The 18,628-nt window shown below is 38.0% G+C and overlaps 1 protein-coding gene across 4 annotated transcripts in view; it reads right to left on the bottom strand.

Annotated features, from left to right (window-relative positions):
• The window catches only part of PFKFB3 (6-phosphofructo-2-kinase/fructose-2,6-biphosphatase 3), a 101,225-nt gene that overhangs the window by 6,666 nt on the left and 75,931 nt on the right, over nucleotides 1-18,628 (bottom strand). For all 4 annotated transcript variants that reach the window (XM_051963107.1, XM_051963106.1, XM_051963109.1 and 1 more), the window contains exons 2-13: nucleotides 10,520-10,645; nucleotides 9,270-9,366; nucleotides 8,422-8,488; nucleotides 7,858-7,932; nucleotides 7,537-7,593; nucleotides 4,751-4,875; nucleotides 3,268-3,475; nucleotides 2,848-2,994; nucleotides 2,105-2,209; nucleotides 808-937; nucleotides 339-401; nucleotides 165-229 (exon numbers count right to left, since the gene is read on the bottom strand). In XM_051963107.1, the coding sequence (XP_051819067.1) occupies nucleotides 165-229; nucleotides 339-401; nucleotides 808-937; nucleotides 2,105-2,209; nucleotides 2,848-2,994; nucleotides 3,268-3,475; nucleotides 4,751-4,875; nucleotides 7,537-7,593; nucleotides 7,858-7,932; nucleotides 8,422-8,488; nucleotides 9,270-9,366; nucleotides 10,520-10,645 (1,265 nt within the window). The remainder of the gene's footprint in view (nucleotides 1-164; nucleotides 230-338; nucleotides 402-807; nucleotides 938-2,104; nucleotides 2,210-2,847; nucleotides 2,995-3,267; nucleotides 3,476-4,750; nucleotides 4,876-7,536; nucleotides 7,594-7,857; nucleotides 7,933-8,421; nucleotides 8,489-9,269; nucleotides 9,367-10,519; nucleotides 10,646-18,628) is intronic.

The raw sequence follows: 18,628 nt of genomic DNA on the forward strand, positions 1-18,628 counted from the left end.
ATTGAATACACAAAACAATGAGAACTTTATTTGGAGGCATTTAATATTGACTAGCCCTTTTTCACTCCATAAAAGTCCTCCACAGCTGCCTCTATGGAAGAGTCCATTGCTTCCTAAACCAACTTTCTTGGGTTGGAGCCAGAGGCATCAGGATGGGTACTCACCTCGGACCTTTCCCGGTGTGTGTTTACTGCTTCCACATTCAAATAAATGGACTCCACACGGCAACCTAAGGAGTAAGTAATGTTTTTAAAATGTGTTTCCTAAGAATGCAACTCCCACAGCTGCCCCCAAATCTAAGATACTGGGCAACACGGTCTTTTTGACCATTGACTTACCATAGGCCACAGGTGTCAATTTCAACACTGTGTGGAGGGGACATTTCAAATATGGCATTTCATCTAAGGAAGGGAAAACAGACATGATCTCCATCAGGAGTCATCCACAAGGATGACTTATTCCATGAATAAGCTTCAGAATAAGACATTTCAAAGAACTAACGTCCCCACAGCAGAAAAGTGAAGATTTAGCCCAAGTGCAATAATACCTATTCAGATGTCTCAATAAGTGATAAGGGCTGCTTGTTCCTGAATTTTTTCCAAGTCAGTTTGATTTATAATTGACCAAAGACAGAAAAAAAAATACTAAGGTTTACATGTAGCATAGGTTCTAACAGGAGAGGAACCAAGGTATCATGAAGTCACAGGGTTGGGAGTTGGGACAGTGGGATTCTGGCTTACATAAACATGTCATTGTCTTAAAGCTGCTGAATGCCAATGTTTAAAAAAAATACAAAATAGGAATTACCTGCACTCTTGTCTAGAAAATAGGCCAAAAGGCAGCGCATGACAGCTTGATGGCAGATGACCAATACATTTTCCTGTCTCTCCAATTCCATGATCACTGGCTCCAAGCGCTGAACTAGGTCTTGATAAGACTACAAGACAAGATGAATATTATTCATCTTCAGAAGCATTATTATCCAACTGCATCTATAAATTCAGGGTGACTAAATCATACCCATTGAGGACCAAGTATGAATGAACACATGAAAGGAGCATGTGGAAGGATAGTATCTCAAGTCTATATTCAGTCTCTGTGCCTCCCACAAAGAGCAGTAGGGCAAAAGAGGAAAAAACATCCCTTTCCAAATTAACCAAAGTTTTAAAAATGGCTTTTTAGGGGCAGCTAGGTGGCACAGTGGACAGAGCACCAGTCCTCAAGCTATCCTGTCTGTTTAGCCTGTTTGTTAAGAAGCTGTCACTTCCAGGAGAAGACACTGGGCTGATGTCCAATCCAACATCTGTAGGACTAAGTGAGGTAGGTGGGTTAGTCATGTTAAATGTGTTAAATTGGATATCTACATCTAATGGATCAACAAGATAGGAAATTTAAAAGGAAAATGGAAGTTCTTTCCATGGAGAATATAGGTGAAATGTGATGAAAGGTTACAGCAATGTAGGACATTCTAGTCATTTTTAATCAGTCATTTTCTCCCAGATACTGTCACTTGTTTGGCTCTACTGTTGAGGGGAAAATACCCAGAAATTTCCACCAAAAGCCATCTGAAACATAACTCGCCTCCAAGGAATCTAGACCAACTCCTTCTGTTTGGAAGAGCGAGGAGATGGGGAGTTGGATTTCGTTAATAAAGGAACACTAGTGAAAACTACTTTCCAAGATACAGCTCTATAATGTTGCTACATGGAGAAGATTTAAAATATATATATCAAACTCTTGAGGTAAATTTAAAAAGTTGTATGTATATTTACACTATCAACTTTTATCGATCAAATTTTTGTATATCAATTAAGAATCACCACCCACTGAAGATTTCTTCCTAGCCATTCAAAGGACACAAGGTTAGGAACTCCTCCTTGAAGCTTCATCTGCCTCTCCTTGTACCAACTTCTTATAAGCCTGACTGTCTTTTTAATATAATCGCACAGAATATATCTCTGAGCCTCAACCAAGGCCCACTGAGCACTTCCAATTACACACAACTACTGCATACCATAGCATTAAATAAATGTGTATGCAGATAAGAGAAAAAAGTTTGCCAAAAAGTGTCAACTGGGTGTTATAGCGACATTCCAATATATACCTCTCCAGTAGGATAGCGATAATAATATTTGTCCTGATCACGAAGGGCATATTCCTCAGGATAAGCGTCCTTGATCTCATCATAGGTCATCTCTTCACAGACTCCCTGGAAAAGAACCACCAGATATCACATACATACATACATACACAAAAAGGTACTACTATGAAACTATCAGGCCAAAGCTGAGAATACTTGTTAGGGCTTCCTTGCTCTTTCTAATCTATCTAAAGAAAATACTCCTCCTGGCGAGACTTACATGAACTGATGCTAAGTGAAATGAGCAGAACCAGGAGATCATTATACACTTCGACAACGATATTGTATGAGGACATATTTTGATGGAAGTGGATTTCTTTGACAGAGACCTAACTGAGTTTCAATTGATAAATGACGGACAAAAGCAGCTACACCCAAAGAACAAACACTGGGAAACAAATGTGAACTATCTGCATTTTTGTTTTTCTTCCCGGGTTATTTATACCTTCTGAATCCAATTCTCCCTATGCAACAAGAGAACTGTTCGGTTCTGCAAACATATATTGTATCTAGGATATACTGCAACATATCCAATATATAAAGGACTGCTTGCCATCTAGGGGAGGGTGTGGAGGGAGGGAGGGGGGAAAAATTGGAACAGAAACGAGTGCAAAGGATAATGTTGTAAAAAAAAAAAAAAAAATTACCCTGGCATGGATTCTGTCAATATAAAGTAATTACTCCTCATACAAAATATGTATACTTACAGCATCAATTTCATTGAGGGCCTTCCACTGTTCATAAGGTAGTTTGAGGGCTTCTGCTGTCTGGATAGTCCTTTTAAGTTGACTGGTCCATACTTTAAGGTCTTTCAAATTCTGCTCCTCAAGAAACTTGCACAAGGCGACGGAGAACTGAAATTTTGTCAAGGACAGAGTTTGGATACTTTCCAACCTCTTGGAGGAAAGCACAGCATTTTCCTTTTATAGTCTACCATCCAGCTGCCCTCATCGTATGGCTAAACAGATGACCAGAGCCCCAGCATCAGGACACATCCTCAGCACACAAACTTTATGCCCTTTAGCCTCCAAAATCCATTTCTTCCCCATTATCTCATACAACAATAAACTATATGATTAGCTCCCTTAATGGAAACGTACGCACACCACTCTGATCTTTGCTCCTACCTTCTTCCCCCGGATGGACAAGCCAGAGTCTCCACCAATTCTCCCTAGGATGTTGTACTCGCTCTCCCCATGGCGACATAAGTAGATGGTCCGGGGCTGAACATGGATGTTCATCAGGTAATAAACTATTCTGCTCTGGATATAATCTTGGACTCTGTTTACCAGGAATCGGCGGCCAACATCAAGCACCTTGATCAGTGACAGATTCCTGTACAGTAAAACCAAATACAGTGAAAATGAGCCCAAAAAAATGCATCTATATCTCCTGTAAAGTCTTTTCAATATTTGAATTTGTTTGGTGGGACTATCTCTTATGTGAGGTAGGGTTTTTCCCCATGGCAGGGAAAAAAACTGAGTTAGATCTTTTTAAAGGGGTGGTAGATTCAGAATGGCAAAATACAACTATACTATATATATATATATATATATATATATATATATATATATATATATATATACTAATATGTCAAATGGACAACTATGAATAAAGCATTTGTTAAGCATTCAGAAATTGTTTTCAAAGTGAGCTAGATCATAGAGGTCAAATGCAAATGTTTGGAGGACACTGCTGTTCCAAGGTTCTTGAGGTTCAGAGTCATGGGCTATCTCTCAGCATAAGAGATGGAAGTTTGGATGGTAATCCTATGTGTGTGACCTAGAACCAGTGTGGTTACAATTAAGAGTAGGAGAATCAATAAGCATTTTTTAAATGCGTATGTGGGACAAACACCTGAGGTGGCACAGTGGACACAGAGACAGGTGCTGGGATCAGAAAGACTCAGTTCAAATCTAGCCTCAGACAGTTATATGACCACAAGTCAAGTTACCTCAAATCTCATCTGTCAAATGAGCTAGAGAAGGAAATGGCAAATTACTTGGCCAATTTCTTTGCCAAGAAAAACCCAAATGGGGTTGCCAGACTGATCAACAAAAATAAGACAAGGTCTGCATTAGGTGCTGGGGATAAAGAAATTATATTCATATAATAAAAAATAACATGTTGTATTATATATAATTATAATCTTTTTTTTTTAAACAGCATATAAGGGAGACAGAGTATGGAAAAGATCTACTTTGTTACCAGGACAATATCCAAGATCAAATCTCATGTTAGAGGTCATAGAGGCAGCACTGACATACTCTTTAAGCTAGACAAGTCATTTATCCCAAATAGATTTTTGGGAAAATAAAATTAAGAACAAGGGACCAGGAAATAGTATTACCTAGGACTGATTCTGATTTTTCCTGGGATGCTCATTTGCTTATTGCTATAAGTGAATTTGCCATAAGTGAAATTGCTATTGCTATATATATATGTATGTGTGTGTGTGTGTGTGTGTGTGTGCGCGCGCGCAAACAGTAATAAAAAAATATGGAATTAGCATAATTCCCTAACAGGACTTCAAGATGATGTCCTTTGGCACACAGAAGTAAATATCAAAATAAAGCCATTTCAGGGAGAATGGCAATTTGATTGGGTTACCTATCATAGTTATCTGGGTCAAGAGGTTGGTAGGTGGCTTGATAGCAATTAATTCTTTTCATGAAGTCCTCCACGGCTTCTGCTGAGCCGCAATCTTTATAATCAGGGCTGGAGAGTTTAACTTCCTGCAACAACACAAAAAGGCAGCTGATGAGTCATACAGAATGGCTTTCAGTTCAGATTAATCAGGATTTGGGGCTCTCAATAGGGGAAAGCGCAGAAGGCCTGGGATAAAAAAAGATTATCCTAATACCCAGTGTTGAAAAAAATTTGGGTAGAGAGTGAGAAGCTGAATATAAAAAGGTTGAGGGTAGGACGGACAGATTGCTGGAGAGCACATCTTCCACACAGTCCTTACTAAGGATAGGAAAAAGCATCCAGAGAGATTCAGTAATGACCATGTATGGATGGTCTTTTTTATTACCAATTCCATGACTGAGTCACCAGACATTGTGGACCTTGGGTTAACTTAATAAGAACGTACTGAATACCTACTATGTGCCCCAGCACTAACAAGTGCTAAAAGGGACAATTCAGGAACCACCCCTGCCTGAGTCCCATTTCCTCCTTCCATTCCAGAATTCCTAGTATTCACTCAATTATTGACAATGAATGCCTAGTTTGCAGGTCATTGAGCCCTCATGCTCATCTTCTTACCTCCTGTTTTCCACAAGGGCAAACAAAAAGGAGAAAAAGGGCTCACCCATTATTTAAACATTTAAATAGCTAAAATAAAACTAGAATGTTTAATCAAATCCTTCAATTTCAGAGGAAAGCAAAAAGGTAAAAGATATTTCCCCATTTTCCAAATTCTTGGTACTTCTATTAAGAAAACCAGTTTTTCCAGACATCTTCAGTTTTCAAGTCAACAAGTTTAAGTCAGCCTTCCCTTTTTTTAGGGAGGGGGCTTTTCCTTCTCCAACTCACTGACAGATGAAACTAAAGCCAAAAGAGAGCGACTTGTCCAAAATCACATAGCTGTCTGGGGTCAAATCTGAAATATATATATATACATATATATATATTTATTATATATATTTTAATACAAATTAACATTATATATAGATATCTCCATATATGACCATTTCAATACTAAATGTAGCAGTCTAGCCAATTAAAAACTGTACATCAGTTTAGGTTTTACAACATATTCTGACTTACATGACCCTAGACAAGCCATTCAGCATTCTCCAGGAAACTTGTTAAAAGAAGTTGCACAATTATATAATTCTATAATGATCAATTCTAATGGATTTGACTCTTTCCAAAAATGAGATTATGAGAACTGAGTGGGGATCATAATATTTTCACTTTGTTGTTTGCTTGCATTTCTCATTTTTTTTCTTTTTGATGTGATTTTTCTTATGCAGCAAGATAATTGTATAAATACGTATGCATTTCATGGATTTACCAAATTTCATTACTTGCCATCTAGGGGAGGTGGAAGGAATGAGGGGAAACTTTTGGAACACAAGGTTTTGCAAGGGTTAATGTTGAAAAATTATCCAGTCATATTTTGAAAATAAAAAGCTTTAATAAAAAAAATAAATTTTAAAAAGTTTTAGAAAAAGCGCTATTCAACCAGGAATTATATGTCTAGTCCCTAATCTTTTGTAAGATAAGAGAAACATAAGTGATGAATAACATTACACCCAAACACATGCTAGCTGACAATGATTTAATGAACCAAGAAATAATTGCTGAGTTTATATAGGTGACTCATTAAAGTTACTGAATTTGTTCTGTTCCTACCTGGGAATAACAGAGATTCAGGAAAACTCTTGAATTATTATGCCCTAAGGTTTCTACTCTTTTTTTTAAGAATCCACCAAGACTTCCCAAATCTTTTTCTGCCATGGCAGAATTATTATGAATAACTTATGAAAGAATTCCTTTTTTCAGAATGTTCACAAACTATTAAGACTGAAAATGGATGTATTTTTCCCTTCTCACATTTCTTTAACCTTAAGTTTAACTTTTCTTGTCTATGACAAAATAAGGAAAAAGAATTGCACATATTTGACCTGTATCAGATTACTTGCTGTCTTGGGGAGAAGGGCTAAGGAGAGAGGGAGAACATTTGGAATACTAAATTTGGAATACTAAAAATTAAAAAAGATGATTACAAAAGAAACCAAATGTATGGAAGAAAATCAGTTAATGCAAATTTTTAAAATCATCATCATCGCAGATGCCAGGTCAACTCCTTTACATATTGCTATCAGTATATCAAAGTAGATCACACATCAAAATGGAAGTAAAATCATTTTCTACTATAGTATTTCTCCCCCCCCCCCCAAGTAGAAAGTGTGAAGTTTTACTATGTATAATCTACTTGAAGAGTATATGGATCTACTAACTGGATTCCACAATCTCATGTGAACTTGACAGTCTCACAAAACATGGTTACATTTGTATTTCTTTTATATTCTGTTACCTTGTTTTTGATCAAATTTTTGCTCCTTCAAGGATATTGTATTAATTTGTTGCTGTTCAATCATGTCCTATAGAGAACTCTTGGCAAAGATACTGGAATGGTTTTGCCCATTTCCTTCTCCAGCTCATTTTACAGATGAGGAAACTGAGGCAGACAGGGTGAATTGCCTAGCTAGTAAGTGAGAAATGCTCAATCCACTTCATCTAGTTTACAGAAATCTTGCCCCAAAGACTTGCTTATTTGAGCCACTCCTCTCCCCCAGGGCTCTTTTTAAGAAACTGACTATTGCTTCTTAGATAAAGTATGCTGGGTTGAAACAAGCCAAAGAATCCCGCTTCTCAGCACTTACCATAATGTTGGAGGCGACTACAGAAGGATCATCACATACAGACTCGATGAAAAATACCTGAAGAAAAGGGAGAAAAACCTGAATGTAAAATCTAACGATCCAGAATGTTATCAGCAATTATTAAGAACTTATTGTGTGCCAGGTACTGTGTTAGATGATATAAATATGAACATTGTAAAGAAACAATATGCATACAGAAAATTTATATATAAAGTCATTTTGGTGGAGAGACACTGGGGGAGTAGGGGAGAGGATGCTGATCAGGAAAGATTCCATAGAAAGTCGTATTTCAGTTTTCCAGGTGAGAGGTTTGGGGTTTACCTTAAAGTCATTTTCTTTTGCAAATTCAAGGATCATATCTCTTCTCTCTTTTGTGGTATTGGTAGCATCAAAAACCTGTGTGTATATTTGAAGGAAAGTAAAAAGAAATATATATAATATATATAAATATTATATTACATGTCTCAAGACAGCTCTCTTCTCTGGATTTCATTCACTTTGAATATTTTTATTCAAAAGCCAATCTGAATCTGAGTCGAGAAAGAATCCAACAAAGAATACCTATGTTCAATTTTTGGAGTGCAATTTTTATTTCTGCACAAAGACAGTTCTGAAAGCAAATATGCTTGGGAAACAAAAGGCATTATTATATGGAAGCAGGTGAAGCGATGTATTAGCTTCACTTGGGATTCTTTCAACTTTTGCTCATCTTTAAATGAGAAGCACAAATGCCAACATTAAGGGGAAGGGAATAAATATTTTCTCTTGTATGCTGAGCAAGTAGTAGTACATAACTACTACTTGCCTGCTACTCTATCCTCAAACCCTGGAGGAATCCCATCCAAGCATCCAAGAGATGGAAGCGTAATTACTATCTTAACTTACTGCAATCTGACCCCCTTCTTCTTTCAAATATAACTGGACATCTCTCAAAGCAGTTAAGGCACATTGTCTGCAATACAGAACAACACAAAAGAATTCAAAATTAAGAAAGTCTTGCCCAGGTATTCATAACGATCTCTCCTTACTTCTATTCCTAGGACTTTTCCCCATTAAAAAAAAGGATAAAAAGAGGATAGTCTTGGATAATAATCTTGGTTTTCCATTAAATATTTCCAAGACTACTAAAATTATAAAAATTTTATACTCTTTGATCCAGAGCTCTCACTGCTAGCATGAGCAAAAATACAAAATACTACTGTTTCTCATGCAAAAGACTGAAATATATTGCTTTAGGAATTGTAAAGCATTCTACAAATTTCTCATTTGATCTCCATAATGTAGGAAGTAGATATTACTCCATTTTACAGAAAAGGAAACAGATAGGCAAAGGTTAAGTAGCATTTTTTAAGCTTTTAAGTAGCTTTTCCCAGCTAGTAAATGTCTAAGGCTAGATTTGAACTGGGGTGTTGACTTAAAAGTCCAGTGTTCTACTCTTTAGCTGCCCAGCTATGCCTATGGAATGGGGAATATACAGAATGCAGTGGACCATTACTGAAGCATTCGAAACCAGGAATGATGACTACAGAAAAGCATACTGATGTAAAATGATACAAGCAAAAGAATGGATCAGAATTCACAGGCGTATTTCTAAAGCTCCTTAAAAATTAACTTTCAACTGAATTTATTCTAGGACTGTTTGAAATTAAAAAATTAGAACCAGGAGACTTAGTTAGAGGAACTGCCCATACGAAGAAAAAGTGGGAAAAGTCAAAAACCATTTCTCAACTTACTTCCGAACTCTCATGGCCTCTTCATTGTCAGGATGGAAGAAATTATAAGAACTGAACTCCTTCACCGCTTCCCTGCGGTACTCGCCGACATTGAAAACTATAAAAAGGTAGAGAAAGCTCCAATACATACAGGTGACTGGGTCCCACTTTTTATCAAAAGCTCTTCCTTGGATTATTTGTAAGGACACTGAATTGAAAGGCTCCCCCCAAATCTCCATCCATTCCTGTGAAAAGATGGCCTCCAAACCAGATGCCTACAACCATTTTATCTAGTCAGCCCACACTGTACATTAGGGTAAAAAAGCTTAGTCCATGCCTTCAGGATAGGTGCCCCATAGGCCAAGAATGTACTCTCCTTATCTTAGAATTTTTCTTTTACAACATTTTCTGTCAAAACCCCACATAGTCACATGAAATCTTTCCTGATCCTTCCAGCCACTAGTACCTAATCCTCCTGACTTAGCTTATATTTATTTTGCAGATTCCTACTCATGTACATATTGTCTCTCGGGACAGAATAGAAGCACTTCTAGAGCATTCTTTTCTCTTTATACAAAGAGTCTAAAAGAATCTTTGTTGATTGATTGCCCAGTTATCCTCAGAGACCTCCCACAGTAAATAAAGAATGTGAAATGACAAAAGCTATGGCCACATAGGCAGGAACCCATAAGAGGTAGAATCCCAGAGAAATAAACATATCCCGAAAAAAAAAAATCTAGAAATAGAGAATAGAGAAATAAGAGTCTATATATAGAGAAATAGGTGATGTACATTGAAGTCTCATCTGTGACATGCTGACAGTGTGATCCTAGGAGATCCAATGTATCTCATCCAGGAAATTTTTTGTTGTTGCAGAACAGGTATCTCTAAAGATAAACATGCCCCAGGCCCTCTGACTAAATAAACCTGCTACTTCCCATTCCCCTAGCTATGAGCATACTCTCCTACTTTACATTTAGACCACTAGGTTGGATCCCCCAAGAATATAAGCTCCCTTGAGGGCAGGGCCTCCTCAGCACAAATGAGGTAATAAATTTCAAAACATTTTATAGATATTCTCATTTAAGTCTGGGGGGGGAGGAGAGGGGGTAGATAAAAGCAACATGATGCTCCCTTTATGGAGGAAAGTTAAAATTAAGTGGTGAGATAATAAGGGGCATCTATCACTCTATCCCAACTCACCCAGTTGCCTCTAATGAACAGCTTGGACCTCTTCATCCCCAGGTAAAACATACCCGCAGAAACCTTACCTTTTGTGGGCACACCAATCCAATTGAGGTAGCGTGTCAACTTCTTGGACATGTAAGTCTTTCCCCTAGCTGGGAGTCCAACCATGACAATCACTGTAGGTGAGTTGGTCAGCTGAGGTCCACAGGCTGGAAAAAGGAAAACCATAAATCCACCCCTGTATCTCATTGTCAAATCAGCACAGTTGCAGTTCTACACTTGTGCCTAGCTTGACTCATCCAGTTACCATTTATATTTCCCTGTGATAATCACTCTCTCCAAGAAAAAAGACTAGACAAGTGGGAAAGCTTCTAGTCTGATGGACCATAAACTAGGGGGGTAAAAAAAAAGGAACTGTCTTTACTGTGTGTACATGTGCATGTGTGAGTGCAAGTGTGTCCTGAGCTTCCCAGTGTCTGGCATATAACAGTGAAGTAATGAGATCTGTAACAATCTAGAGACAAGATAACACCCAAAGCTTCTTGTCAAATACGTGACAGCTCCAAAAAACAGATCTAATCTCAGCTCAGAAGATAAACATTCATTTCAATTCAACATTCACAATTCAATATTCTTCATTGAATGATTCGAAGAGGTAAAAGCAATCTTCCCCATCCCAAAGCAATTGTGAATACACAGGACCAGATTTAAACTGATCCTCTGGGTTCTAATTCCATTAGATAAGGGGGTGAAAAGGCAGGACTAACTAACTTATCCCTTAAACTCACATTCAGTATACCAAATCAGCTAATTATGGGAAACCACCTCCATAGGTGCTTAATATAATGCTTGGTGATTGCTAACTAAAGATTAGGACCTCAATGAAGTAGAGGGACAATTGAGGAAGGTTAAATAAAAGAAATGCTTTTTTCCTCCAATTTTACACCAATCAAACATCAAGGATACATAAGAGACAAGGGACCATTTCTGCCCTCAAGGAGCTTCTGAAAAAAAACTAGAGAAAACAGAAACTCCACATTCAGCCAAGTTGGAGCCGAGCAAATAAATTCATCCAACTAGATGGCTTAATTACCTTTTTTTTTTTTTATTTAATAATTACTTTATATTGAATCCATGCCAGGGTAATTTTTACAACATTATCCTTGCACTCGTTTCTGTTCTGATTTTTCCCCTCCCTCCCTCCAGCCCCTCCCCTAGATGGCAAGCAGTCCTATATATGTTAGATATTTTGCATTAATTACCTTTTATAATTTCTTTCTCACCACCTAGGTACGAGTTTATAAAATTCTAACATTAACCCCACCAGGAGAAGGATAGACCTCTAATTTTCCCATTATTCTCAGATCCACCATCCCCTACTAGTCTTCTCATTTGGATTTACTGTTGGTTCTTGCCAAGCAAGTGAACAAATGAAGCCAAAAGACTGCAGATACTATACTCCACTAAAATCCCAGCCAGAAGCCGGGCTGTCCATCCAAGGTTTGGATTCAGGTTTGGATACCTGAAACACTGCTTTGGGGTGATATCTTTGGGGCAAGTATCTTTCAAGGCTTTCTCAAGTCAATCAAAATGAGATCAATTATGCACTTTTCCTAAATGACAGCTGTTACAATTTTCCAAGACGCACACAAATGACTGATCCACAAATCTTAGCCTGTCATCTGGCCAATTTCTCCATAGCTAGCTCTCTATCCAAGCAGAGGCAAGCAGCCAGAATGATTCCAAACCAAGGCAAAGAGACTCGGTCCTCAAAAAAAGAGCAGATTTCACTTTATCTGATATGCCTTAGTAACATGAAAAATTTATTCTGCCAAGAAGCACAGGTTGCAATAAAGGCTGCTTAGCTTCCTTCTTCCAAGATCTTTACTATTCCATTTTACTGCTCATCCAGATGGACATGTACTTAAGACAGTGACTTTAATATGCAGTTCTACAGCATCCAAGTGCCAGAATTGGGGGATTGGGGAGGAGAGGAAGACCTAACAGGCACCTTGCTTCCAGGTCAACGAAAGGAGCAACCTTTCATTTAAGCTGAGCATCCAAACATAGCAATGCTTGTCCTTTGTTTTACTAGGCTGAGATCAAGATCAAACATCCACTTAGCTATTCTGGGACTTGCTTCCTAGTTTAAGGAACCTAGAAGCCAAATGGGCCAGCACAGGAGCCGAGTCACTGGAGAAAGAGCTGATTAGCAAGCATCTCTGTTGCAATTACATAGCATAGATCTCTTATCCTAGAGTCATAGGGAACACTGATATAGAGTTAAAAGATGGTGTACTAGCCTTTGGGTTTGAGTCCCACTTCCGTCATTAATTGCACAGAATAACTATAGTATCTACCTCTAGCATAGGTTCTTAACCTTAAGTGGAGTTTTTTTAATTTAATAATCTTTTCTTGGTATTCCAAATGCTTTGTAAGTCTTCCATAAATGTCAGATACTCTGACCTATGTTTTGGTCACTAGTAAGTAGAACTGCATAAAGTAAAATGAAATAACTTGATTGAGGTCTTGGCCAAATCTGTTGTACTAAATCCCAGGCCCTGGTTCCAAACACAACAACTGGAAATGCACAGAGACATATAAGCACACATGAGAATTATCTCTCCTCCATTTAAGGGCAGCAGAAATATCAAAAGAGACAGGCTCTCTACTACTATCTCAAAAATAAATCTCTGAAATAAGATATTTCAGAGGGAAAAAATACTGGATTTCAAACCCAGACACCTTATCAGCGCTAATGCTCAAGGCAATTTTCCATCTCCACAAATATGTTTTCCATCTGAGAAGAATAGGCTTGTTTTTTTTGGAGGAAAGTTTTTAAGCTATACAGATACAATAATGCAATGTGCCAGGTACTGTGCTAAATGCTTTACTCATTTGTTCTCTAGCATGTATGACTTCTGGCAAAACGGGGGAAACGGATCTGTTCCTGATCTTCCACATCCCTCTCCAGTGTTATCACTGTGTATTTAAAACCACCCCTTGCTTCAAATTTTCCCTTTTTCATCGTTCTTTAATAAATGGACCTATCTTTAATAAATGGACCCTCTTTTACCACCCCTATTCTCCTTTTCCTCCTTAGGGAGCTCCTCAAAATTTCCTGTGATCTCAGAACTGATGACAGGTTGTATCAAAAAAGGAAAATGCTATCATTCCATCTTTCTTCTTTCTACACCCTCACTGGAAATTTAGGTCTGTTGACCACTTAAGACTCAATAGACTAAAAACACCTTTCCTTCCTTCCAGGTAGATGGCTGTAAAATAACCATGGCTCACACAGGGCCCATGCCACAGCAAGCAGGAAAGGCAGCAGATCTCAGTGACTATGCAATAGATCATCCTCTTCTCTTACCATGACCACAGTAAACCAGGAGAAACAGTTCCACACTAGGGAGTGGCAAGAATGAAGGCTAAAAGAATCTATCTGTTTTCACCTTACTGTTTTGTAATCACCTCCATGGAAATACAGATAAGTCTCCTGCCTTGGTCCTCATCAGAATGGAATGCAGCAAACAGTAGGCAAGAACAGCCAAATAGCAATAAGCAGGTGATGGAAGAGAGGTTCTGCTGGGCAGCTGGATTTCATGGTATCAAATGCATAAGCAGCAAAATATCCTAGAGCAGATCAGTAAATGGTCCATCCAACCCCAGAATTCAGTCCGACAGCAGCAGTGGATGTAGTATGAGTATAAATTATGGTGTAGTAAGTCAGAAGGCTTGGTTTCCATTTTACTCCTAGTTCTATAAGCTAGATCAAGTCTAGCCTTGGAGAGAACCTCAGATTACCCAGTCCAATTTACCCAGATTACCCATACCAAAACCTGTGCAGTCACAATTTTCTTCTTTGTCACTATCTACTTTGCTTGCAGAATACTGATGATATGGTACATCAAGGCATTCCTGGGTTCTCCTGGCTCCAGAGCAGGTGTTCTAGCCCCGGTGCTATTTGGCTGTCCCAAGGTTTTCTAAAAACTCTTAAGGGAGTGATATTATGGCAGCTGTCCTTCAGGACACCACCCTGAAGAATAGGAATGCTCCCCCCCCTACAGTTTCAAACAGTCCTTTTCTTTCTAATAGTTGTTGCTGGTCAGTCATGTCCTCATTGGGATCCTATTTGGAGTTTCCTTGGCAGGTTTCCTTCTCCACCTTATTTTACACATAAAGAAATTAGTATACTGCCAATATCTGAACTCAGCAAGGAGTCCTACTGGATTCCAGTCCTTCTTGGAACACCAAATCTCAAAAAATCCTGTGTTATAATAGGTTTATTCCCCTAGTGGATGCATACTATCCCTCACCAAAACCCAGAAACTAAGTGACTTGTGGCCATACAACTTTGAAGGCAGCATTTGAATCTTGATCTCCTGTCTCCAGAACCAACCCGTACCCATCACTACACCTCCTCTGATCTCTTGAATAAGCTTAAGATAAGCTTATATTCCATTCTAGCTCCAGTCCTGAGGCATTTGCTAATTTGGGGGGGGGGGGGGAGGGAAGAGACTTCCTTTACTATATGTTCAACTGTAAATTACAGTCTCCCACTCAGACTTGGGAGGAGACAAGACTAGATCATAGCCCCTTATTCAAAAGAAATCAGCAAAGTACAGCAATGAGGAGATGGGGATAAAGTAAAACTGTAAACAGACCACAAGCCTGACAGAGAGATCAAATATTAGTCACAAGGGATTTCAATCACCTATACCTGACAAATTCTCCAATTTCCCCAAAAGCTGAAAGACAATAAATAATCTCTCAATTTACTTTCATGATAGTTGCACTAAAGCAAGCATACCCCACAAAGAGAAACTGCAGAGTTACAAATAACTGGAATTTTGGAAGCTTGTGAACACTCCCCATCATGGAATTTGTGACAGAGAAGAGAAAAGCTGAGAGTAGTTTAACATGCACCCTCGATTTTGGGAAAATAAAGAGTTCAGAGGAAGGTTAAGTACGATCACATTCCAAAGATGTTGTCCCAAGAGGAATAAGAAAGCTGCCAACAATGAAATTCTGGAGAGAAAAAAGAGGAAAAATTCTGAGTGTGACGAGTATACATATCAAAAACCCAAAGTGGAAATCACTAATTTTTTTTTTAATGTGGAAGCAAGGGTTGGTAATAGAAGATGAACACAAAAAGACTTGATCCTTTTCATATAAAAAAGGCTGGCTAGGAAACTAGGCCCAATTCAATTCCTAATATGTACTGTTGTGAATTACTTCTTTAGTCATGTCTGACTCTTCATTGATCTTATTTCCTAATTTTCTTGGCAAAGACACTGGAAAAATTTGCTATTTTCTTCTCCAGTTCACTTTACAGGTGAGGAAACTGAGGCAAAAAAAAGTGTCTGAGGTCAAATTTTAACTCAAGGAATTTGGGTCTTCTTGGCTCCAGACCCAGTGCTCTAACCACTGGGCCATCTAGTTGTCTTGTACTTGAAACTCCCAAGAGTCTTAAATTATGCAAAGAAATTGATTTATCAATTTACAAAGACAGATTTCTCAAAACTTATTCTCAAAATAAGCATGCAATCCCTATCTTTTGGAGATTAGAAAAATAGTGATGTTTAAGAGATGAGATGATTGTTGATAAGATGAAGATAAAAGCATTCAACCCTTATTTTACTTTTTTTCCTAGCAAGAGAACTGATTGATCTTTGTACTGTAAACAGCATAAGAGGAAATAGTTAATAAAAAGTTGATACTCAAAGTCCTCCAAGTTCTAGTCACCTAGAACCAATGAAATACTTTAGAGCAGGAAAAGAATTAGAGTCAGGATCTCTGAAAGACACTCAGGACCACAGGAAAATATCCAGTTTAAAATCCACGAGTCTATTTTCACAAACAGTGAAGCTAATTTCAAGTACTGACCAAATTTTAAATATTAGATAGTATAACATCTAAATAAGGCAGCAATTTGAAAACCAGCCAGAAGTCAAGCAAGCTAAGCCCAAAAGCAATCAAGCCTGAGTCAAAAAAATCAATTATTAACACTCATTAAGCACCAGACCCAAGTCTGACATTAATATGGTGAGCAAGTGAATACAGAATTAGGATTGGCCCAAACAGCTCCCATACTAGCACAGTCAGCAAAACATGGACTTTTCTAAAAATAAAACAAAACCAAAAACAATTAGTTATACAAAAAGCCAGTACATTCCCCATCACTTGTAAAATCTTCAAGTAATGGGCAGATTGATCTCCCATTATGAAGATTTCAGCCAAAGTTTCTATTTAGATTACAGATTGGGGTAAGAAACAACTTTGGTTGACTAATTGTTGGGAATGTTCCACAACGGATTCTTGCTCATCAATGAAATGCCCCTCAAATTTGGGAAGCTAATAAAAATAAATCTATGTTCCAATTTGCTAAGTGTCCTCCCCCCTTTTTTGTCCTGCCAAATCCAACTCTGGAGGAAAGCTATACCCAATATACTGATATACTGATATAAATTGCTACTTGTGTAATTATGCCAAACTTTCATGACCTTACTTTCTAGTTTTCTTGGCAAAGATAGTGGAATGGTTTGTAATTTCCTTTTCCAGCTCATTTGACAGATGAAGAAACTGAGGCAAACTTGAACTTGGGTCTTCCTGACTCTTACTGAGCCACCTAGTTTTCCCAAACATTTCCAAATTAGACTTTAATCTTTTTCTGGGAGCACTGATTCCTGGCAGACTCTTGAGAATCTATGTTTCTATGTAATTCTGAGCTGATTACTACTGTCTAAATTTTCCCCATGTATTTCTGCTATGTGCACATCTGACATTCCCAATTCAGATCAACTTTTGAAATCAATTTTATTATGCTATCCCTCTAATCTCACAATCTGGTAATAATGTTGATTCCTTCAGACATCCAATAAATATCAATTAATGTCAATGTCAATAAATGAGATATGGGGAGGGAAACTAATCAGCATTTTATTAACCTATTATCAGTCACTATGCTAAGTGTTGGGATGAAGATTGTAAACTCCTTAAGGCAAGGATTATGTAAAATCGGAGACAAGAAGCAAACCTACACAATCTATACAAACCTATATAATCTATACAATGCAAACTATAAACAAGATAAAATAGGTAATTGAAGGAAGGCACTGGAAATTGAGGATTGGGAAAGGCTTCCTTTTAGGTGAAAATTTAGTTGGATATAAGGAAGCCAGTGTCTATGGGAGGAAAGGTAGAGTTCCAGGTTGGACAGGTAGGCGTGACATCTATGAGAGAAAGAACAATTTGGCTGAATTGTAGGGTGGGAAAAAACAGGCGAGAGCCAGGTTAGATTGTAAAGCTTCTTAAAAGACAAATGGGGAAGGTCATCATGGAACAATAATTTCTCCTGTGTCTTAACAAAATAAGATTTTACCATTTTGTCTGTTTTATTCAGAGAAATGAAGCAAAGACAAGGTTCCAACAGATAATTCTCATCTAAATGTATCAAGCTACACACTCGAGGTTTCAAAGGAAAAGAGAAAAAATCCCTCTGCTTTTCTGAATGCCCCTCCCTTCCCTCAGTGCTCTGAATGGCTAATGCAATTGAGCTTTAAGAGATATTTTCTCTTCGTGCGAGACGTGCAAGAGCATGGAAGTGTAATGGTGACCCACATTAAAAAATTTGGTCAAAGCTGAAGGGAAAGCTGAAGGGAACCCTTAGAATTCCGTCATGATCCCCAAAATTAACCGACCCATCTTTCCAGAGAAATTTCAAATGCCCCATTGTCAATGAAAAAATTAAAAACGGGAATTTTATTCCTGAAATAATCTTTCCCAGTTCCGAGCTTTAAGATTTGGCTTTATTTGGAATAGAGAAAATGCATTCCAAATTACACTGGAAAGTTTCCACAGACACCCAATTACATCAAGCACTAAAACCAGGTTCTTTCCAGCCCAAGCAAAAAAAGAGCAGAGGCTAAATTTTAATTTACAACCTAAATGCTACCACCTAAATATAGAAAATAAATGCAACCTCCAGGCAGGAGTCTAGCAGGTACCAAGTAACAGATTCACCACCTGCTGCAGCAATCAAATATTTGGCTTCACCAATTTATCTCCTAGCTGAAGAGAAAGTGCCATTAAATTTAGTGCTCTCAAAGAAGCACCTTCCCCACTACACTAGAAGACATAGCCAAAGGATCAAATCCCTTAGGGCGAGTAGAAAGGCAAGGCCAAGTTTC

Source organism: Antechinus flavipes, chromosome 5, assembly GCF_016432865.1.
Source record: "Antechinus flavipes isolate AdamAnt ecotype Samford, QLD, Australia chromosome 5, AdamAnt_v2, whole genome shotgun sequence".
NCBI classification, from domain to species: Eukaryota; Metazoa; Chordata; class Mammalia; order Dasyuromorphia; family Dasyuridae; genus Antechinus; species Antechinus flavipes.